The sequence below is a fragment of the Coregonus clupeaformis genome, unplaced genomic scaffold, assembly GCF_020615455.1.
Source record: "Coregonus clupeaformis isolate EN_2021a unplaced genomic scaffold, ASM2061545v1 scaf0055, whole genome shotgun sequence".
Classification (NCBI taxonomy): Eukaryota; Metazoa; Chordata; class Actinopteri; order Salmoniformes; family Salmonidae; genus Coregonus; species Coregonus clupeaformis.
Genome location: NW_025533510.1, coordinates 62,501 through 80,713, shown reverse-complemented (window position 1 = coordinate 80,713; position 18,213 = coordinate 62,501). Strand labels below are relative to the sequence as shown.

Below are 18,213 nucleotides of genomic sequence, written 5' to 3'. Positions count from 1 at the left end.
ATGTTGAAAATGTCAGTGAAGACACTTGCCAGTTGGTCAGCACATGCTCGGAGTACACGCCCTGGTAATCCGTCTGGCCCAGCGGCCTTGTGAATGTTGACTTGCTTAAAAGTCTTACTCACATCGGCTACGGAGAGCGTGATCACATAGTCGTCCGGAACAGCTGGTGCTCTCATGCATGCTTCAGTGTTGCTTGCCTCGAAGCGAGCATAGAAGTGGTTCTAGCTGGGTTGACACAGCCTACACATTGATGAGGAGAGCGGGCTGTTTGGGCTTAGACAAGCACATTTTCCTCTTAAAGCTGGAGGGGGGTGAGTTGCCTGGCCTGACTCCATTTTATGAGTCTGTTATGCAGGCTTGGAGAGTTCTGGTCAAGTCCTGTAAGGCCTGCACGCCACCAGGGATGTGGCTTTTTGAAGAGCCTCTTTTTCACAACACTGCCATCCAGTCCCGTGTTCTGGGTTCAGCTAGCCTACGTTCATGCCTGTTAGGCATGGGGTGTACTAAGCTGGGTCATCTGATGCGGAACAGGAATAGGTCATTGGAGGAGCTGGGAGAAAGAGCGGGGATCCGATCGTCTCGCCTACAGAGGAAGGTCGTCGCTGAGGTCTGTGACTCCTTGCCAGTACTTCATCTGCAGTGTGTGACTGACACTTCCAATTCTGATCGGTGGAAGGAGGGTCTGGATTATGTGTTCCCTGCACTGATTGTTAGTGCTGCGGCGGGGGCATTCGAGGAGGACGTGGGGATGCTGCTTTCCTTTGATACCCCGGAGCTGGGGGAGTTCAAGGTGGGAAAGAAGGCCATGTACAGAATATGTGTAAAGGTGTCCCATGCCTCTTCCCTGGAAGGGGTAAAATCGATGAGGTGGGCGGGTGTGCTTGGTCCAGGTGCCTCCCCAAAAGGTTGTTGGCGATCATTATACAAACTGCCTATTGATAAGAGGACAGCTGACCTCCAATGGAGGATAATACATGGAGCCATTGCCACCAACATGCATCTGGTACACCTGGATCCTACTGTTGGGGAGGAGTGTCCATTCTGTGCTGAGTCTGAAACTCTGGCACATCTGTTTTTACAGTGTCCCAGGTTGGTCGGGATGATTGACCTGATCACTAATTGGTTCTCAACACTGGGAGAGGTTTTCTCTTCCCAACTGTATATATTTGGGCCAAAGTACAGGTTTAGTCAAAAAGGTGTAGTTGTGATGCTTAATTTTGTGATAGGGGCAGCAAAATTAGCGATATGGAAGACCCGAAAGAACAGTATTCGGGGACATGGGTCTGTGGATGTGGTGGGAATGCTGGAGGGAATGTTGGCAGCAAGACTAAGGGTTGAGTTTGCCTATTATAAACTTGTCAACAATATTGATCTGTTTATGAGTATATGGGGTATTCAGAGGCTGTTGTGTTTAGTTACTGTGGAGGAGGAATTGGAGTTGTGTTTTTAATTGATGTGTAACTACGGTTTTGTATGAGTATTTATTGTGTGGTGTGCTCCCAGACCCAATAAATATTATTTAAAACTCAAACTCTCTCTCTCTCTCTCTCTCTCCTCCTGGTTTGTTCATCCATGTATTCAATCTCTTCCCCCTCCTGGTTTGTTCATCCTGTATTCTTGTTCTCTCTCTCTCTCCTCCTGGTTTGTTCATCCATGTATTCAATCTATCTCTCCTCCTGGTTCGTTCATATATGTATTCAATCTCTCTCTCCTCCTGGTTTGTTCATCCATGTATTCAATCTCTCTCTCCTCCTGGTTTGTTCATCCATGTATTCAATCTCTCTCTCCTCCTGGTTTGTTCATCTATGTATTCTCTCTCTCTCCTCCTGGTTTGTTCTTCCATGTATTCTCTCTCTTCCCCCTCCTGGTTTGTTCATCCTGTATTCTTGTTCTCTATCTCTTTCCTCCTGGTTTGTTCATCCATGTATTCACTCTCTTCCTCCTCCTGGTTTGTTCATCCTGTATTCTTGTTCTCTCTCTCTTTCCTACTGGTTTGTTCATCCATGTATTCTCTCTCTCTCTCTCCTCCTGGTTTGTTCATCAATATATTCTCTCTCCTTGTTTGTTCATCCATGTATTCTCTCTCTGTCCCCTCCTGGTTTGTTCATCCATATATTCTCTCTCCCCTCCTGGTTTGGTCATCCATGTATTCTCTCTCGCTCTTCCTCCTCCTGGTTTGTTCATCCTGTATTCTTGTTCTCTCTCTCTTTCCTCCTGGTTTGTTCATCCATGTATTCTCTCTCTCTGTCTCCTGCTGGTTTGGTCATCCATTTATTCTCTCTCTCTCTCCTCCTGGTTTGTTCATCCATATATTCTCTCTCTCCTCCTTGTTTGTTCATCCATGTATTCTCTCTCTCTCCTCTCCTGGTTTGTTCATCCATATATTCTCTCTCTCCTCCTGGTTTGTTCATCCATGTATTCTCTCTCTCTCTCCTCCTAGTTTGTTCATCCATGTATTCTCTCTCCCCTCCTGGTTTGGTCATCCATGTATTCTCTCTCGCTCTTCCTCCTCCTGGTTTGTTCATCCATATATTCTCTCTCTCCTCCTGGTTTGTTCTTCCATATATTCTCTCTCTCCTCCTGGTTTGTTCATCCATGTAGTCTCTCTGTCCTCCTGGTTTGTTCATCCATGTATTCTCTCTCTCTCCTCCTGGTTTGTTCATCCATGTATTCTCTCTCTCTGTCCTCCTGGTTTGTTCATCCATATATTCTCTCTCCCCTCCTGGTTTGTTCATCCATGTATTCTCTCTCCCTCCTCCTGGTTTGTTCATCCATATATTCTCTCTCTCCTCCTTGTTTGTTCATCCATGTATTCTCTCTCTCTCCTCTCCTGGTTTGTTCATCCATATATTCTCTCTCTCCTCCTGGTTTGTTCATCCATGTATTCTCTCTCTCCCCTCCTGGTTTGGTCATCCATGTATTCTCTCTCGCTCTTCCTCCTCCTGGTTTGTTCATCCATATATTCTCTCTCTCCTCCTGGTTTGTTCTTCCATATATTCTCTCTCTCCTCCTGGTTTGTTCATCCATGTAGTCTCTCTGTCCTCCTGGTTTGTTCATCCATGTATTCTCTCTCTCTCCTCCTGGTTTGTTCATCCATGTATTCTCTCTCTCTGTCCTCCTGGTTTGTTCATCCATATATTCTCTCTCTCCTCCTGGTTTGTTCTTCCATGTATTCTCTCTCTCTGTCCTCCTTGTTTGTTCATCCCTGTATTCTCTCTCTCTCTCCTCCTAGTTTGTTCATCCATGTATTCTCTCTCTCCCCTCCTGGTTTGGTCATCCATGTATTCTCTCTCGCTCTTCCTCCTCCTGGTTTGTTCATCCATATATTCTCTCTCTCCTCCTGGTTTGTTCTTCCATATATTCTCTCTCTCCTCCTGGTTTGTTCATCCATGTAGTCTCTCTGTCCTCCTGGTTTGTTCATCCATGTATTCTCTCTCTCTCCTCCTGGTTTGTTCATCCATGTATTCTCTCTCTCTGTCCTCCTGGTTTGTTCATCCATATATTCTCTCTCTCCTCCTGGTTTGTTCTTCCATGTATTCTCTCTCTCTCTCTCCTCCTGGTTTGTTCATCCATGTATTCTCTCTCTCTCCCTCCTCCTGGTTTGTTCTTCCATGTATTCTCTCTCTCTCCCTCCTCCTGGTTTGTTCATCCATGTATTCTCTCTCTCTCCTCCTGGTTTGTTCATCCATGTATTCTCTCTCTCTCCTCCTGGTTTGTTCATCCATGTATTCTCTCTCTCTCCTCCTGGTTTGTTCATCCATGTATTCTCTCTCTCTCTCTCTCCTCCTGGTTTGTTCATCCATGTATTCTCTCTCTCTCCTCCTGGTTTGTTCTTCCATGTATTCTCTCTCTCTCTCTCCTCCTGGTTTGTTCATCCATGTATTCTCTCTCTCTCTCTCTCCTCCTGGTTTGTTCATCCATGTATTCTCTCTCTCTTCCTCCTCCTGGTTTGTTCTTCCATGTATTCTCTCTCTCTCCTCCTGGTTTGTTCATCCATGTATTCTCTCTCTCTCTCTCTCCTCCTGGTTTGTTCTTCCATGTATTCTCTCTCTCTCCTCCTGGTTTGTTCATCCATGTATTCTCTCTCTCTCTCCTCCTGGTTTGTTCATCCATGTATTCTCTCTCGCTCCTCCTGGTTTGTTCATCCATGTATTCTCTCTCTCTCCTCCTGGTTTGTTCATCCATGTATTCTCTCTCTCTCTCCTCCTGGTTTGTTCATCCATGTATTCTCTCTCTCTCTCCTCCTGGTTTGTTCATCCATGTATTCTCTCTCTCTCCTCCTGGTTTGTTCATCCATGTATTCTCTCGCTCTCCTCCTGGTAATGTAATTCAATGGCTATCCGGGTTTATTATGCATATTAATTGATAATGCTGGAAAATAAGATATGCAAGATACATTGAGGGAAAAAGGTATTTCATCCCCTGCTGATTTTGTACATTTGCCCACTGACAAAGAAATGATCAGTCTATAATTTTAAATGTAGGTTTATTTGAACAGTGAGAGAAATCCAGAAAAACTCAAGTCAAAAATGTTATAAATTGATTTGCATTTTCATGAGGGAAATAAGTATTTGACCCCCTCTCAATCAGAAAGATTTCTGGCTCCCAGGTTTTTTTTATACAGGTAATGAGCTGAGATTAGGAGCACACTCTTAAAGTGGAGAGTGCTCCTAATCTCAGCGTGTTACCTGTATAAAAGACACCTGTCCACAGAAGCAATCAATCAATCAGATTCCAAACTTTCCACCCATGGCCAAGACCAAAGAGCTCTCCAAAGATGTCAGGGATAAGATTGTAGACCTACACAGGGCTGGAATGGGCTACAAGACCATCACCAAGCAGCTTGGTGAGAAGGTGACAACAGTTGGTGCGATTATTTGCAAATGGAAGAAACACAAAAGAACTGTCAATCTCCCTCGGCCTGGGGCTCCATGCAAGATCTCACCTCGTCGAGTTGCAATTATCATGAGAACGGTGAGGAATCAGCCCAGAACTACACAGTAGGATCCTGTCAATGATCTCAAGGCAACTGGGACCATAGTCACCAAGAAAACAATTGGTAACACAATACGCCGTGAAGGACTGAAATCCTGCAGCGCCCGCAAGGTCCCTCTGCTCAAGAAAGCACATATACAGGCCCGTCTGAAGTTTGCCAGTGAACATCTGAATGATTCAGAGGAGAACTGGGTGAAAGTGTTGTGGTCAGATGAGACCAAAATCGAGCTCTTTGGCATCAACTCAACTCGCCGTTTTTGGAGGAGGAGGAATGCTGCGTATGACCCCAAGAACACCATCCCCACCATCAATCATGGAGGTGGAAACATTATGCTTTGGGGGTGTTTTTCTGCTAAGGAGACAGGACAACTTCACCCCATCAAAGGGACGATGGACGGAGCCATGTACCGACAAATCTTGGGTGAGAACCTCCTTCCCTCAGCCAGGGCATTGACAATGGGTCGTGGATGGGTATTCCAGCATGACAATGACCCAAAACACACGGCCAAGGCAACAAAGAAGTGGCTCAATAATAAGCACATTAAGGTCCTGGAGTGGCCTAGCCAGTCTCCAGACCTTAATCCCATAGAAAATCTGTGGAGGGAGCTGAAGGTTCGAGTTGCCAAACGTCAGCCTCGAAACCTTAATGACTTGGAGAAGATCTGCAAAAAGGAGTGGGACAAAATCCCTCCTGAGATGTGTGCAAACCTGGTGGCCAACTACAAGAAACATCTGACCTCTGTTATTGCCAACAAGGGTTTTGCCACCAAGTACTAAGTCATGTTTTGCAGAGGGGTCAAACACTTATTTCCCTCTGTCAGGGCGACGTGTATGCGGTGAGCGAAGTCAAGCGCAGGACACCGAGCTACTGGCAGACAAACTTTACTAGCACAGTAATCAAAATACAAACAAAACCTCCAAACAGGGAGGAAACAAAATACGCATATACCCGAACACTGCCGACCTCACGGAAAACAACCACACACAATAACCAATGAGAGACAGGGGGTTATAAAGGGAATACAATATAACATAATGGGAAACAGGTGAAAACAATCAGGACAAACTAGACAAACACCGAAACATAGATCGGTGGCAGTTAGTACTCCGGGGACGACGAACGCCGAAGCCTGCCCGAACAAGGAGGAGGGGCATTCTCGGCTGATTCCATGACAGTACCCCCCCCATGACGCGCGGCTCCAGCCGTGCGCCAACCCCGGCCTCGGGGACGGCCAGGAGGACGCGGAGCAGGGCGAGTCGGATGACTCTGGTGGAAGTCCCTCAACATGGAGGGATCTAGGATGTCCCTCCTAGGGACCCAGCACCGTTCCTCCGGACCGTACCCCTCCCACTCCATGAGATACTGCAGACCCCCCATTCGACGCCTCGAATCCAAGATGAAACGGACTGAGTACGCCGGAGCCCCCTCGATGTCCAACGGGGGCAGAGGAGCCTCTCGTATCTCACTCTCCTGGAGTGGACCAGCCACCACCGGCCTGAGGAGAGACACATGGAACGAGGGGTTGATGCGGTAATTAATGGGAAGTTGTAACCTATAGCATACCTCGTTCAATCTCCTCAGGACTGTAAATGGCCCCACAAACCGCCGACCCAGCTTCCGGCAGGGCAGGCGAAGGGGCAGGATTCGGGTCGAGAGCCAGACCCGATCTCCCGGTGCATACACCGGAGCCTCACTGCGGTGGCGATCGGCGCTCGCCTTTTGCCGCCTGATAGCCCGCTGCAGATGGACATGCACAGCGTTCCAGGTATCTTCTGAGCGCCGAAACCACTCGTCCACCGCAGGGGCTTCGATCTGGCTCTGATGCCAAGGTTCTAGGACCGGCTGATAACCTAACACACACTGGAAAGGCGTAAGGTTAGTGGAGGAGTGGCGGAGTGAGTTTTGGGATATCTCTGCCCAGGGAATATATCCTGACCACTCCTCCTGCCGGTCCTGGAAATAGGACCTCAGAAACCTACCCACATCCTGGTTCACTCTCTCCACCTGCCCGTTACTCTCGGGGTGAAAACCTGAGGTAAGGCTAATCGAGACCCCCAGACATTCCATAAACGCCCTCCAGACTCTAGAGGTGAACTGGGGACCCCGATCAGACACTATATCCTCAGGCACCCCATAGTGCCGGAAGACGTGTGTGAACAGGGCGTCAGCAGTTTGTAGGGCAGTAGGGAGACCTGGCATAGGAATGAGATGGCAGGCCTTCGAAAACCAATCCACAACGACCAAGATCGTCGTGTTCCCCTGGGAGGGGGGAAGGTCCGTGACAAAATCCACCGATAGGTGAGACCACGGCCGTTGTGGAACGGGTAGGGGTTGTAACTTTCCTCTGGGCAGGTGTCTAGGCGCCTTACACTGGGCGCACACCGAGCAGGAGGAAACATAAACCCTCACGTCCTTAGCTAAAGTGGGCCACCAGTACTTCCCACTAAGGCAGTGCACTGTCCGACCAATACCAGGATGACCAGAGGAGGGTGACATGTGAGCCCAATATATCAATCGATCGCGAACCTCGAGCGGCACGTACCTCCGACCCTCTGGACACTGTGGGGGAGTAGGATCGGTACGTAACGCCCTCTCGATGTCCGCATCAACCTCCCACACCACCGTTGCCACCAGACAAGACTCCCGGAGTATGGGAGTGGGCTCAATGGACCTCTCTTCTGTGTCATATAGTCGGGACAGGGCGTCTGCCTTAGCGTTCTGTGACCCTGGTCTACAGGTGAGCTTAAATACAAATCAGGAGAGAAACATAGACCACCTTGCCTGGCGAGGGTTCAGCCTCCTCGCTGCCCGGATGTACTCCAGGTTACGATGGTCAGTCAGAATGAGAAAAGGGTGTTTAGCCCCCTCAAGCCAATGCCTCCACACCTTCAGGGCTTGAACCACAGCTAACAGCTCCCTGTCCCCCACGTCATAATTGCGCTCCGCCGGACTGAGCTTCTTAGAATAGAAAGCACAGGGGCGGAGTTTTGGTGGCGTACCCGAGCGCTGAGACAGCACAGCGCCGATCCCAGCCTCGGACGCATCCACCTCAACTTGGAACGCCAAAGAGGGATCTGGATGTGCCAGCACCGGAGCCGAGGTAAACAGGTCCTTCAGATGTCTAAACGCCCTGTCCGCCTCAGCTGACCACTGCAGATGCACCGGACCCCCCTTTAGCAGGGAGGTAATGGGAGCTGCTACCTGTCCAAAGCCCCGGATAAACCTCCGGTAGTAATTAGCAAAACCCAAGAACCGCTGCACTTCCTTCACCGTGGTGGGAGTCTGCCAATTACGCACGGCAGAAACGCGGTCAATCTCCATCTCCACCCCTGACGCGGACAACCGATGTCCCAGGAGGGAGATGGACTCCTGGAAGAACAGACATTTATCCGCCTTCGCATACAGGTCATGCTCTAACAGTCTACCAAGCACTCGACGCACCAGGGACACATGCTCGGCTCGTGTAGTGGAGTATATTAGAATGTCATCAATATACACCACTACACCCTGTTCATGAAAGTCCCGGAAAATCTCGTCCACAAATGATTGGAAGACTGAAGGAGCATTCATTAAACCGTATGGCATGACGAGGTATTCATAGTGACCCAAGGTGGTACTGAATGCTGTCTTCCACTCATCTCCCTCCCTAATGTGCACCAGATTGTACGCGCTCCTGAGATCCAATTTTGTTAAGAATCGCGCCCCGTTTAATGACTCCGTCATACTAGCAATCAGAGGGAGAGGATAGCTGTATTTGATTGTGATCTGATTGAGACCACGGTAATCAATACACGGGCGTAAACCCCCATCCTTCTTCTTCACAAAAAAGAAACTTGAGGACGCAGGGGAAGTGGACAGCCATATGTATCCCTGTCTCAGAGATTCGGTGACGTATGTCTCCATAGCCGCCGTCTCCTCCTGAGACAGAGGATACACATGGCTACGTGGAAGCGCAGCGCCTACTTGGAGGTCTATCGCACAATCCCCCTGTCGATGAGGTGGTAATTGAGTCGAGTGCCAAATCGGCATACTCCGGTGGAATGTGCATGGTGGGAACTTGGTTCGGGCTTTCCACAGTCGTTGTCCCTACGGAAACACCTACACACCGCCCGAAACACTGATCAGACCATCCCTTGAGAGCCCTCTGTTGCCATGAAATGTTGGGGTCATGAGATGTTAACCAGGGAAGCCCCAACACCACGAGAAACGCAGGAGAATCAATCAAATACAAACAAATGATCTCCTCATGGCCCTCCTGCGTTTTCATCCTGAGAGGCGCTGTGACCTCCCTAATCAATCCTGACCCCAAAGGGCGGCTATCTAGGGCATGGATGGGGAAGGGCACATCAACAAGTACAATCCCTAACTTATAGGTGAATTGGCGATCGATAAAATTCCCAGCTGCGCCTGAATCTACTAGCGCCTTATGCTGGGAGTGAGGAAAAACCTCGGGAAACACAACTTTAATACACATATGATCAGCAGAGAGCTCTGGGTGAGTTGGGTGCCTACTCACCTGGAATGACTCATCAGTGCGTCGCCCACTGCCTCGATTCCTAGGAGACCCTCCCCAGCACCGACCAGCAGTGTGTCCTCTGCGGCCACAGTTGGTGCAGGGGACGGCCTCTCTCCTGGTCTCCCTAGCACCAGCACCTCCGAGCTCCATAGGGGTCGGCTCGGAAGTGCTGGGGGATGGAATGGACGGCCCTGAATCCGGACGTCCGCGGGTAGCCAACAGGGTATCCAGGGAATGGACATGTCCACCAGTTGGTCAAAGCTGAGGTTGGTGTCCCTGCAGGCCATCCCGCGTTGGCAGCCAGCGTCCGGAAGTCCAGCGCAAACTCCTGTGCGCTCCTCCTCCCCTGTCTAAGGTGGAATAGACGCTCACCCGCCGCTTTACCCTCTGGTGGATGATCGAATATCGTTGGAGGAGGCGTAGGCAGACCCCCTCTTTCCCATCGCTCAATAGTGCTCACCACCCGTTCCATGGCGGTGCGGAGAGCCTGGATCATGGCCGCTTGGTGTTCGACGCGTTCTTCCATTGATCCAGTTGGCACCGCCGCTCCTGCTGACTCCATGAATGGTGTGTGAGTCTTTCAGGGCGACGTGTATGCGGTGAGCGAAGTCAAGCGCAGGACACCGAGCTACTGGCAGACGAACTTTACTAGCACAGTAATCAAAATACAAACAAAACCTCCAAACAGGGAGGAAACAAAATACGCATACACCCGAACACTGCCGACCTCACGGAAAACAATCACACACAATAACCAATGAGAGACAGGGGGTTATAAAGGGAATACAATATATATATATATATATATATATATATATATATATATATATATATATATATATATATATATATATATATATATTTGCGAGAAGAAAAAAAACATATGGGGGATTGGAAGTGATACAGACAATTACATTGATGGAAGTTACAATCTATCTACAATATTAAAGGGTTAGGGTTACCCCCTGATCTACCCCCTATTTATTTATTTTATTTTATTTTTATTAAAAAACATTGCCTACGGAGAGCGTGATCACAGAGTCGTCCGGAACAGCTGATGCTCTCATGAATGCTTCAGTGTTGCTCGCCTCGAAGTGAGCGTAGAAATCATTTAGCTCGTCTGGTAGGTTCGTGTCACTGGGCAGCTCGCGGCAGTGCTTCCCTTTGTAGTCTGTAATAGTTTGCAAGCCCTGCCACATCCAACAAGCATCGGAGCAGATGTAGTGCGATTCAATCTTAGTCCTGTATTGACTCTTTGCCTGTTTGATGGTTCGTCGGAGGGCATAGCGGGATTTCTTATAAGCGTCCGGGTTAGAATCCCGCTCCTTGAAAGCGGCAGCTCTACCCTTTAGCTGAGTGTGGATGTTGCCTGTAATCCATGGCTTCTGGTTGGGGTATGTACGTACAGTCACTGTGGGGACGATGTCATCGATGCATTTATTGATGAAGCCAGTGACTGATGTGATGTACTCCCCAATGCCATCAGAAGAATCTCGGAACATATTCCAGTCTTTGCTAGCAAAACAGTCCTGTAGCTTAGCATCTGCGTCATCTGACCATTTATTTATTGACCGAGTCACTTGTGCTTCCTGCTTACATTTTTGCTTGTAAGCAGGAATCAGGAGGATAGAGTTATGGTCAGATTTGGCAAATGGAGGGCGAGCGAGAGCTTTGTACGCATCTCTGTGTGTGGCGTAAAGGTGGTCTAGAGTTTAATTTTTTTCTCTGATTGTACATTTAACATTCTGGTAGAAATTAGGTAAAACGGATTTAAGTTTCCCTGCATTAAAGTCCCCGGCCACTAGGAGCGCCACCTCTGGATGAGCATTTTCCTGTTTGCTTATGGCCTTATACAGCTCATTGAGTGCGGTCTTAGTGCCAGCATCGGTTTGTGATGGTAAATAGACAGCTACGAAAAATATAGATGAACTCTCTTGGTAAATTGTGTGGTCTACAGCTTATCATGAGATACTCTACCTCAGGCGAGCAAAACCTCAAGACTTCCTTATTATTAGATTTCGTGCACCAGCTGTTGTATACAAATATACACAGACCGCCACCCCTTGTCTTACCGGAGGCAGCTGTTCTATCCTGCCGATATAGCGTATAGCCCGCCAGCTGTATGCTATCCATGTCGTCGTTCAGCCACGACTCGGTGAAACGTAAGACATTACAGTTTTTAATGTCCCGTTGGTAGGATATCCGTGATCTTAGTTCATCTATTTTATTATCCAATGATTGTACGTTGGCTAATAGGACTGATGGTAGAGGCAGATTACCCACTCACCATTGGAACCTTATAAGGCACCCCGACCTACATCCCTGATATCTCCGTCTCTTTCTCATGTGAATGACGGGGATTTGGGCCTTGTCCGGTGTCTGAAGAAAATCCTTCGCGTCCGACTTGTTAAAGAAAAAATCTTCGTCCAGTACGAGGTGAGTAATCGCTGTCCTGATATCCAGAAGCTCTTTTCGGTCATAAGAGACGGTGGCAGAAACATTATGTACAAAATAAGTTACAAATAACACAAAACAACACACACAATAGCACAATTGGTTAGGAGCCCGTAAAACGGCAGCCATCTCCTCCGGCGCCATTCAAATGCCATGTGAGGTGAATTTCAAACCCAACCATGTAACCTAAAGGTGAACACATTGATGCAGGAAGTCTGTTTCTACCTCCAGACAATGTGTTGGTATTTCCTGCAGTCATTTCCACTAATAGGCTTAATTATGTGGTCTGATTCATCACCAGCATCAGAATGTCTGATCGATAGAGAGATAGACATCCCTGGGACAGAAATTAAAACTCTCTGCACAGGATTTTAGATAATTTGTTTCACTTATAAAATTCACTGAATGTCACTGAATGTGTTAATATTTTGACAGTGTACGTGTGGGAAGGCCTATTGACCTCTAGCATTCGAAAATGTTGCTTTACATGTGTTTTGTGTTCATTCCCACTGGGCACAAACTGGTGAAGTTAGTATTGTTATGTCGAATCTCTGTGGAAAATACATTGGATTTGAAAAAAGTCATCAATCTACACACAATGGCCCATAATGACAAAGCAAAAACAGGTTTTTAGAAATTATAGCAAATGTATGAAACAAATGACATGAATATTCAGACCCTTTACTCAGTACTTTGTTGAAGCACCTTTGGCAGCGATTACAGCCTCGAGTCTTCTTTGGTATGACGCTACAAGCTTGGCACACCTGTATTTGGGGAGTTTCTCCCATTCTTCTCTGCAGATCGTCTTAAGCTCTCAGGTTGGATGGGGAGCGTCGCTGCACAGCTATTTTCAGGTCTCTCCAGAGATGTTCGATCTGGTTCAAGTCCGGGCTCTGTCTGGGCCACTCAAGGACATTTGATATTTGTCCTGAAGCCACTCCTGCTTTGTCTTGGCTGTGTGCTTAGGGTCGTTGTCCTGTTGGAAGGTGAACCTTCGCCCTAGTCTGAGGTCCTAAGCACTCTGAAGCAGGTTTTCATCAAGGATCTCTCTGCACTTTGCTCCGTTCATGTTTGCCTTAATCCTGACTAGTCTCCCAGTCCCTAACACTGAAAAACATCCCCACAGCATGATGCTGCCACCACCATGCTTCACAGTAGGGATGGTGCCAGGTTTACTCCAGACGTGAAGCTTGGCATTCAGGCCAAAGACTTCAATCTTGGTTTCATCAGACCAGAGAATCTTGTTTCTCATGGTCTGAGAGTCCTTTAGGTGCCTTTTGGAAAACTCCAAGTGGGCTGTCATGTGACTTTTACTTAGGAGTGGCTTCCATCTGGCCACTCTATCATAAAGGCCTGATTGGTGGAGTGCTGCAGAGATGGTTGTTGTTCTGGAAGGTTCTTCCATCTCCACAGAGGAACTCTGGAGCGCTCTCAAAGTGACCATTAGGTTCTTGGTCACCTCCCTGACCAAGGCCCTTCTCCCCCGATTGCTGAGTTTGGTTTTCGGAGCAATCTTTTGAATAGTTAGGAAATGTAAAGAGCTTAATCGGCGTTCCAGTGGTGTGTTTGATCCATCACCGGGTAGCGCAAGCTTCCCTCTTATGCGCAAGTGAAGTGAGTTCGGGAAAAAGTGAAACTATGCATCTTATAAATAGTTTTTACATACAAACTTTATATGTCTAAACTCAGAATCAAATAGTCTTCACAACAATAACATGGGCACTGTAGTACAACATTTATTTGTATTAGCAATGTTCAGCATTTATCAAGAGTTCCATCAACAGCCTGAACAACCTCAACGTTAGTACAAGGCTGGACACCCCCTATCCTCATCAACGAGGCCGCCATGGAGACGGTCAACCATTTCAAATTCCTCGGCGTACACCTCACAGAGAAGCCGAAATTGTCTAACCACATGGACACCGTGGTGAAGAAGGCACGACAGTCACTCTTCAACCTCAGGATGCTGAAGAAATTCGGTCTGTCCCCGAGGGCCCTCACAGAGTTCTACAGGAGCACCATCGAGAGCCTACTGTCAGGCTGCATCACAGCCTGGTGCACCGCCGCAGACCGCAAGGCTCTTCAGAGGGTGGTACGCTCAACCAAACGCACCATTGGGTGCACACAACACCAGGTGTCGCAGGAAGGCCAAGAAGATCATCAGGGACCTCAGCCACCCGAGCCACGGGCTGTTCTCCCCGTTTTCATCACTCAGACGCGGGCAGTACAGGAGCATCATGGCCTATAGTTTCCACCCCCAGACCATCAGGCTGCTGAATAGCCACCACTAGTCAGCTACCTTCTCCCCCCTCTCCCCTGCTACTCCCCCCCGCCCAATGGACTTTTACTCTGCACCCACCCCAACGACATTCATCACTGCCACAGTTGTTATATGTATATAGTGCTATTTCTACAGTTGTTATATGTATATAGTGCTATTTCTACAGTTGTTATATGTATATAGTGCTATTTCTACAGTTGTTATATGTATATAGTGCTATTTCTACAGTTGTTATATATATATAGTGCTATTTCTACAGTTGTTATATGTATATAGTGCTATTTCTACAGTTGTTATATGTATATAGTGCTATTTCTACAGTTGTTATATGTATATAGTGCTATTTCTACAGTTGTTATATGTATATAGTGCTATTTCTACAGTTGTTATATGTATATAGTGCTATTTCTACAGTTGTTATATGTATATAGTGCTATTTCTACAGTTGTTATATGTATATAGTGCTATTTCTACAGTTGTTATATGTATATAGTGCTATTTCTACAGTTGTTATATATATATAGTGCTATTTCTACAGTTGTTATATGTATATAGTGCTATTTCTACAGTTGTTATATGTATATAGTGCTATTTCTACAGTTGTTATATGTATATAGTGCTATTTCTACAGTTGTTATATGTATATAGTGCTATTTCTACAGTTGTTATATGTATATAGTGCTATTTCTACAGTTGTTATATGTATATAGTGCTATTTCTACAGTTGTTATATGTATATAGTGCTATTTCTACAGTTGTTATATGTATATAGTGCTATTTCTACAGTTGTTATATGTATATAGTGCTATTTCTACAGTTGTTATATGTATATAGTGCTATTTCTACAGTTGTTATATGTATATAGTGCTATTTCTACAGTTGTTATATGTATATAGTGCTATTTCTACAGTTGTTATATGTATATAGTGCTATTTCTACAGTTGTTATATGTATATAGTGCTATTTCTACAGTTGTTATATGTATATAGTGCTATTTCTACAGTTGTTATATGTATATAGTGCTATTTCTACAGTTGTTATATGTATATAGTGCTATTTCTACAGTTGTTATATGTATATAGTGCTATTTCTACAGTTGTTATATGTATATAGTGCTATTTCTACAGTTGTTATATGTATATAGTGCTATTTCTACAGTTGTTATATATATATAGTGCTATTTCTACAGTTGTTATATGTATATAGTGCTATTTCTACAGTTGTTATATGTATATAGTGCTATTTCTACAGTTGTTATATATATATAGTGCTATTTCTACAGTTGTTATATGTATATAGTGCTATTTCTACAGTTGTTATATGTATATAGTGCTATTTCTACAGTTGTTATATATATATATATATATATATAGTGCTATTTCTACAGTTGTTATATGTATATAGTGCTATTTCTACAGTTGTTATATGTATATAGTGCTATTTCTACAGTTGTTATATGTATATAGTGCTATTTTTACAGTTGTTATATGTATATAGTGCTATTTCTACAGTTGTTATATGTATATAGTGCTGAAGCAGTCATTACTTTGAAGCTATTTCTAATAATGTTGTTTTTTTATTACCATTTTCATTATTTTATTTCACTTAGTCCTACATGTTGGAGCTCCAAGCCAAATATTTTCACTGAACCCTGCAATCACAACTGCAACCCTGTACGTGTGACTACTGTGAAGGTTTCGACAACACAATCACATACATGGATTTTCATTTACACCAACTGGTGTAAAAATCCATTAAATTGATTGTAGAAAGTATTGAAGAATACCAGTGTGCTGTTGGCGTTTCTGTTTTCAAACTGATTAGTAAACTGCCTTTTCAAACTGATTAGTAAACTTCCTTTTCAAACTGATTAGTAAACTGCCTTTTCCCCAAATATTCCAGATGTAAGCATCTACTATTGGAGAAGGGAACTGCATTGGCTTGTATCTGCTCTGTGTGGAGGTCTTCTTGTCACACAGGGCACAGAGAAGAGCTATGTGAGGACACAGTTACATTCATTAGTGGAGACGTGCATATTGTGTGTGTGTCACTGAAAGCCAGTCTAAGAAGTGGTATATCTGTTCTATATGCTCTATTTCTATGCTTTCCTTCTTATGTTTAGTTTTTGCTTCTTTTACTTTCGGTTTTGTACACCAGCTTCAAACAGCTAAAAATATTAATTAATTGTTTATGGAAAATAATTTCCCAGCGGTTTAGATGGTCCAGTGGTTCTCTACACAATACTTGTTTGTTTTGCCACATAAACTGAAATTAGGCGAACTATTAGAATTTTAGCAAACAGGAAATGGCGGAGCGATTTCTGCACTTTAATACACATATAAGTGAATTTGTCCCAATACTTTTGGTCCCCTAAAATGGGGGGACTATCCACAAAAAGTGCTGTAATTTCTAAATGGTTCACCCGATATGGATGAAAATTCCCTGAAATTAAAGCTGACAGTCTGTACGGTAACATCATAGTTATTGTATAATTTCAAATCCAAAGTGCTAGAGTACAGAGCCAAAACAACAACAAATGTGTCACTGTCCCAAAACCTTATGAGCTCACTGTATATAGTATCTAATAAAGTTAATTCCTGTCCCTCATACTAAATCCTCTTCCTCTTAATTCCCCATAGGAACATGATGCTCCTGACAACGTGCCAGTGAGTTGAAGAGAGAGAGAGCTGAAGGTAAACTCAAAGTTATAAAGATGAACCCTATGGAGGAAATGACAACCATGTCTCTGCCGATGTGGGCTCTGTTCTCCAACTCCAGCCAGCTGTACTATAACCCCAACGTCACTGTGGCCCCTACTTCCCTCACCAAGCCCAAGGCCTGTGAGCAGCTCAACATCGCCACAGAGGTCTTCCTCATCCTGGGTATTATCAGTTTGTTGGAGAACATCCTGGTCATCTGCGCCATCATCAAGAACAAGAACCTCCACTCCCCCATGTACTTCTTTGTGTGTTCCCTGGCCGTGGCCGATATGCTGGTCAGCGTCTCCAACGCCTGGGAGACCATCGTCATCTACCTGCTGACCAACCGGCAGCTCATTGTGGACGACCATTTTATTCGTCAGATGGACAACGTCTTTGATTCCATGATCTGTATATCGGTGGTGGCGTCTATGTGTTCTCTCCTGGCCATCGCTGTGGACCGATATGTGACCATCTTCTACGCTCTGCGTTACCACAGCATCATGACTCATAGAAGGGCCGCTCTCATCATCGGAGCCATCTGGACCTTCTGCACGGGCTGCGGCATCGTCTTTATCATGTACTCCGACACCACCCCCGTCATCATTTGCCTGGTGTCCATGTTCTTCACCATGCTGGTGCTCATGGCCTCGCTGTACAGCCACATGTTCATGCTGGCTCGCTCCCATGTCAAGCGCATCGCGGCTCTGCCAGGGTACAACTCCATCCACCAGAGGGCCAGCATGAAGGGAGCCATCACTCTCACCATCCTCCTGGGAATCTTTATCGTCTGCTGGGCACCTTTCTTCCTCCACCTTATGCTTATGATCTCCTGCCCCAGGAACCTGTACTGTGTGTGCTTCATGTCTCACTTCAACATGTACCTCATCCTCATCATGTGTAACTCTGTGATCGACCCTCTGATCTATGCCTTCAGGAGTCAGGAGATGAGGAAGACCTTTAAGGAGATAATCTGTTGCTACAGCCTGAGGAACGTGTTTGAGTGTCTCCCTGTGTGCTATAAACCTGGAGTGGCATAGAACTCTTACCCTTATAGAGTCTTTGGCCATGGGTCCTACATGTGGCGTAGTCAGCAGGATGTGGGCATGAACAGAGTGCATTGGAGTAGAAGACTGTCTTAAAATGTGTCTTAGACTGCCTTGTCCCCATGCAGTCTGATTAAGCTCAACTTGTAGAACCCTTTGTGCCTTAACACTATAACTGCTAAAGCAATGATTTTGACCCGATATTCGTCCACCGAATCAAA

General features: G+C 45.9%; 1 protein-coding gene across 2 annotated transcripts in view; it reads left to right on the top strand.

Moving 5' to 3' along the window:
- Positions 1–18,213, top strand: part of LOC121556436 (melanocortin receptor 5-like) — a 61,269-nt gene that overhangs the window by 42,985 nt on the left and 71 nt on the right. Inside the window, exons 1-2 of one of the 2 annotated variants that reach the window (XM_041870339.1) lie at positions 15,800–16,244; positions 16,887–18,213. The exon at positions 16,887–18,213 is cut by the window's right edge and continues 71 nt beyond it. In XM_041870339.1, coding sequence (XP_041726273.1) covers positions 16,961–17,986 — 1,026 coding nt within the window. In that variant the 5' untranslated portion in view covers positions 15,800–16,244; positions 16,887–16,960 and the 3' untranslated portion in view covers positions 17,987–18,213. Of the gene's footprint in view, positions 1–15,799; positions 16,245–16,886 lie in introns of those variants that run through there. The other variant, XM_041870338.1, reaches the window with a different exon arrangement.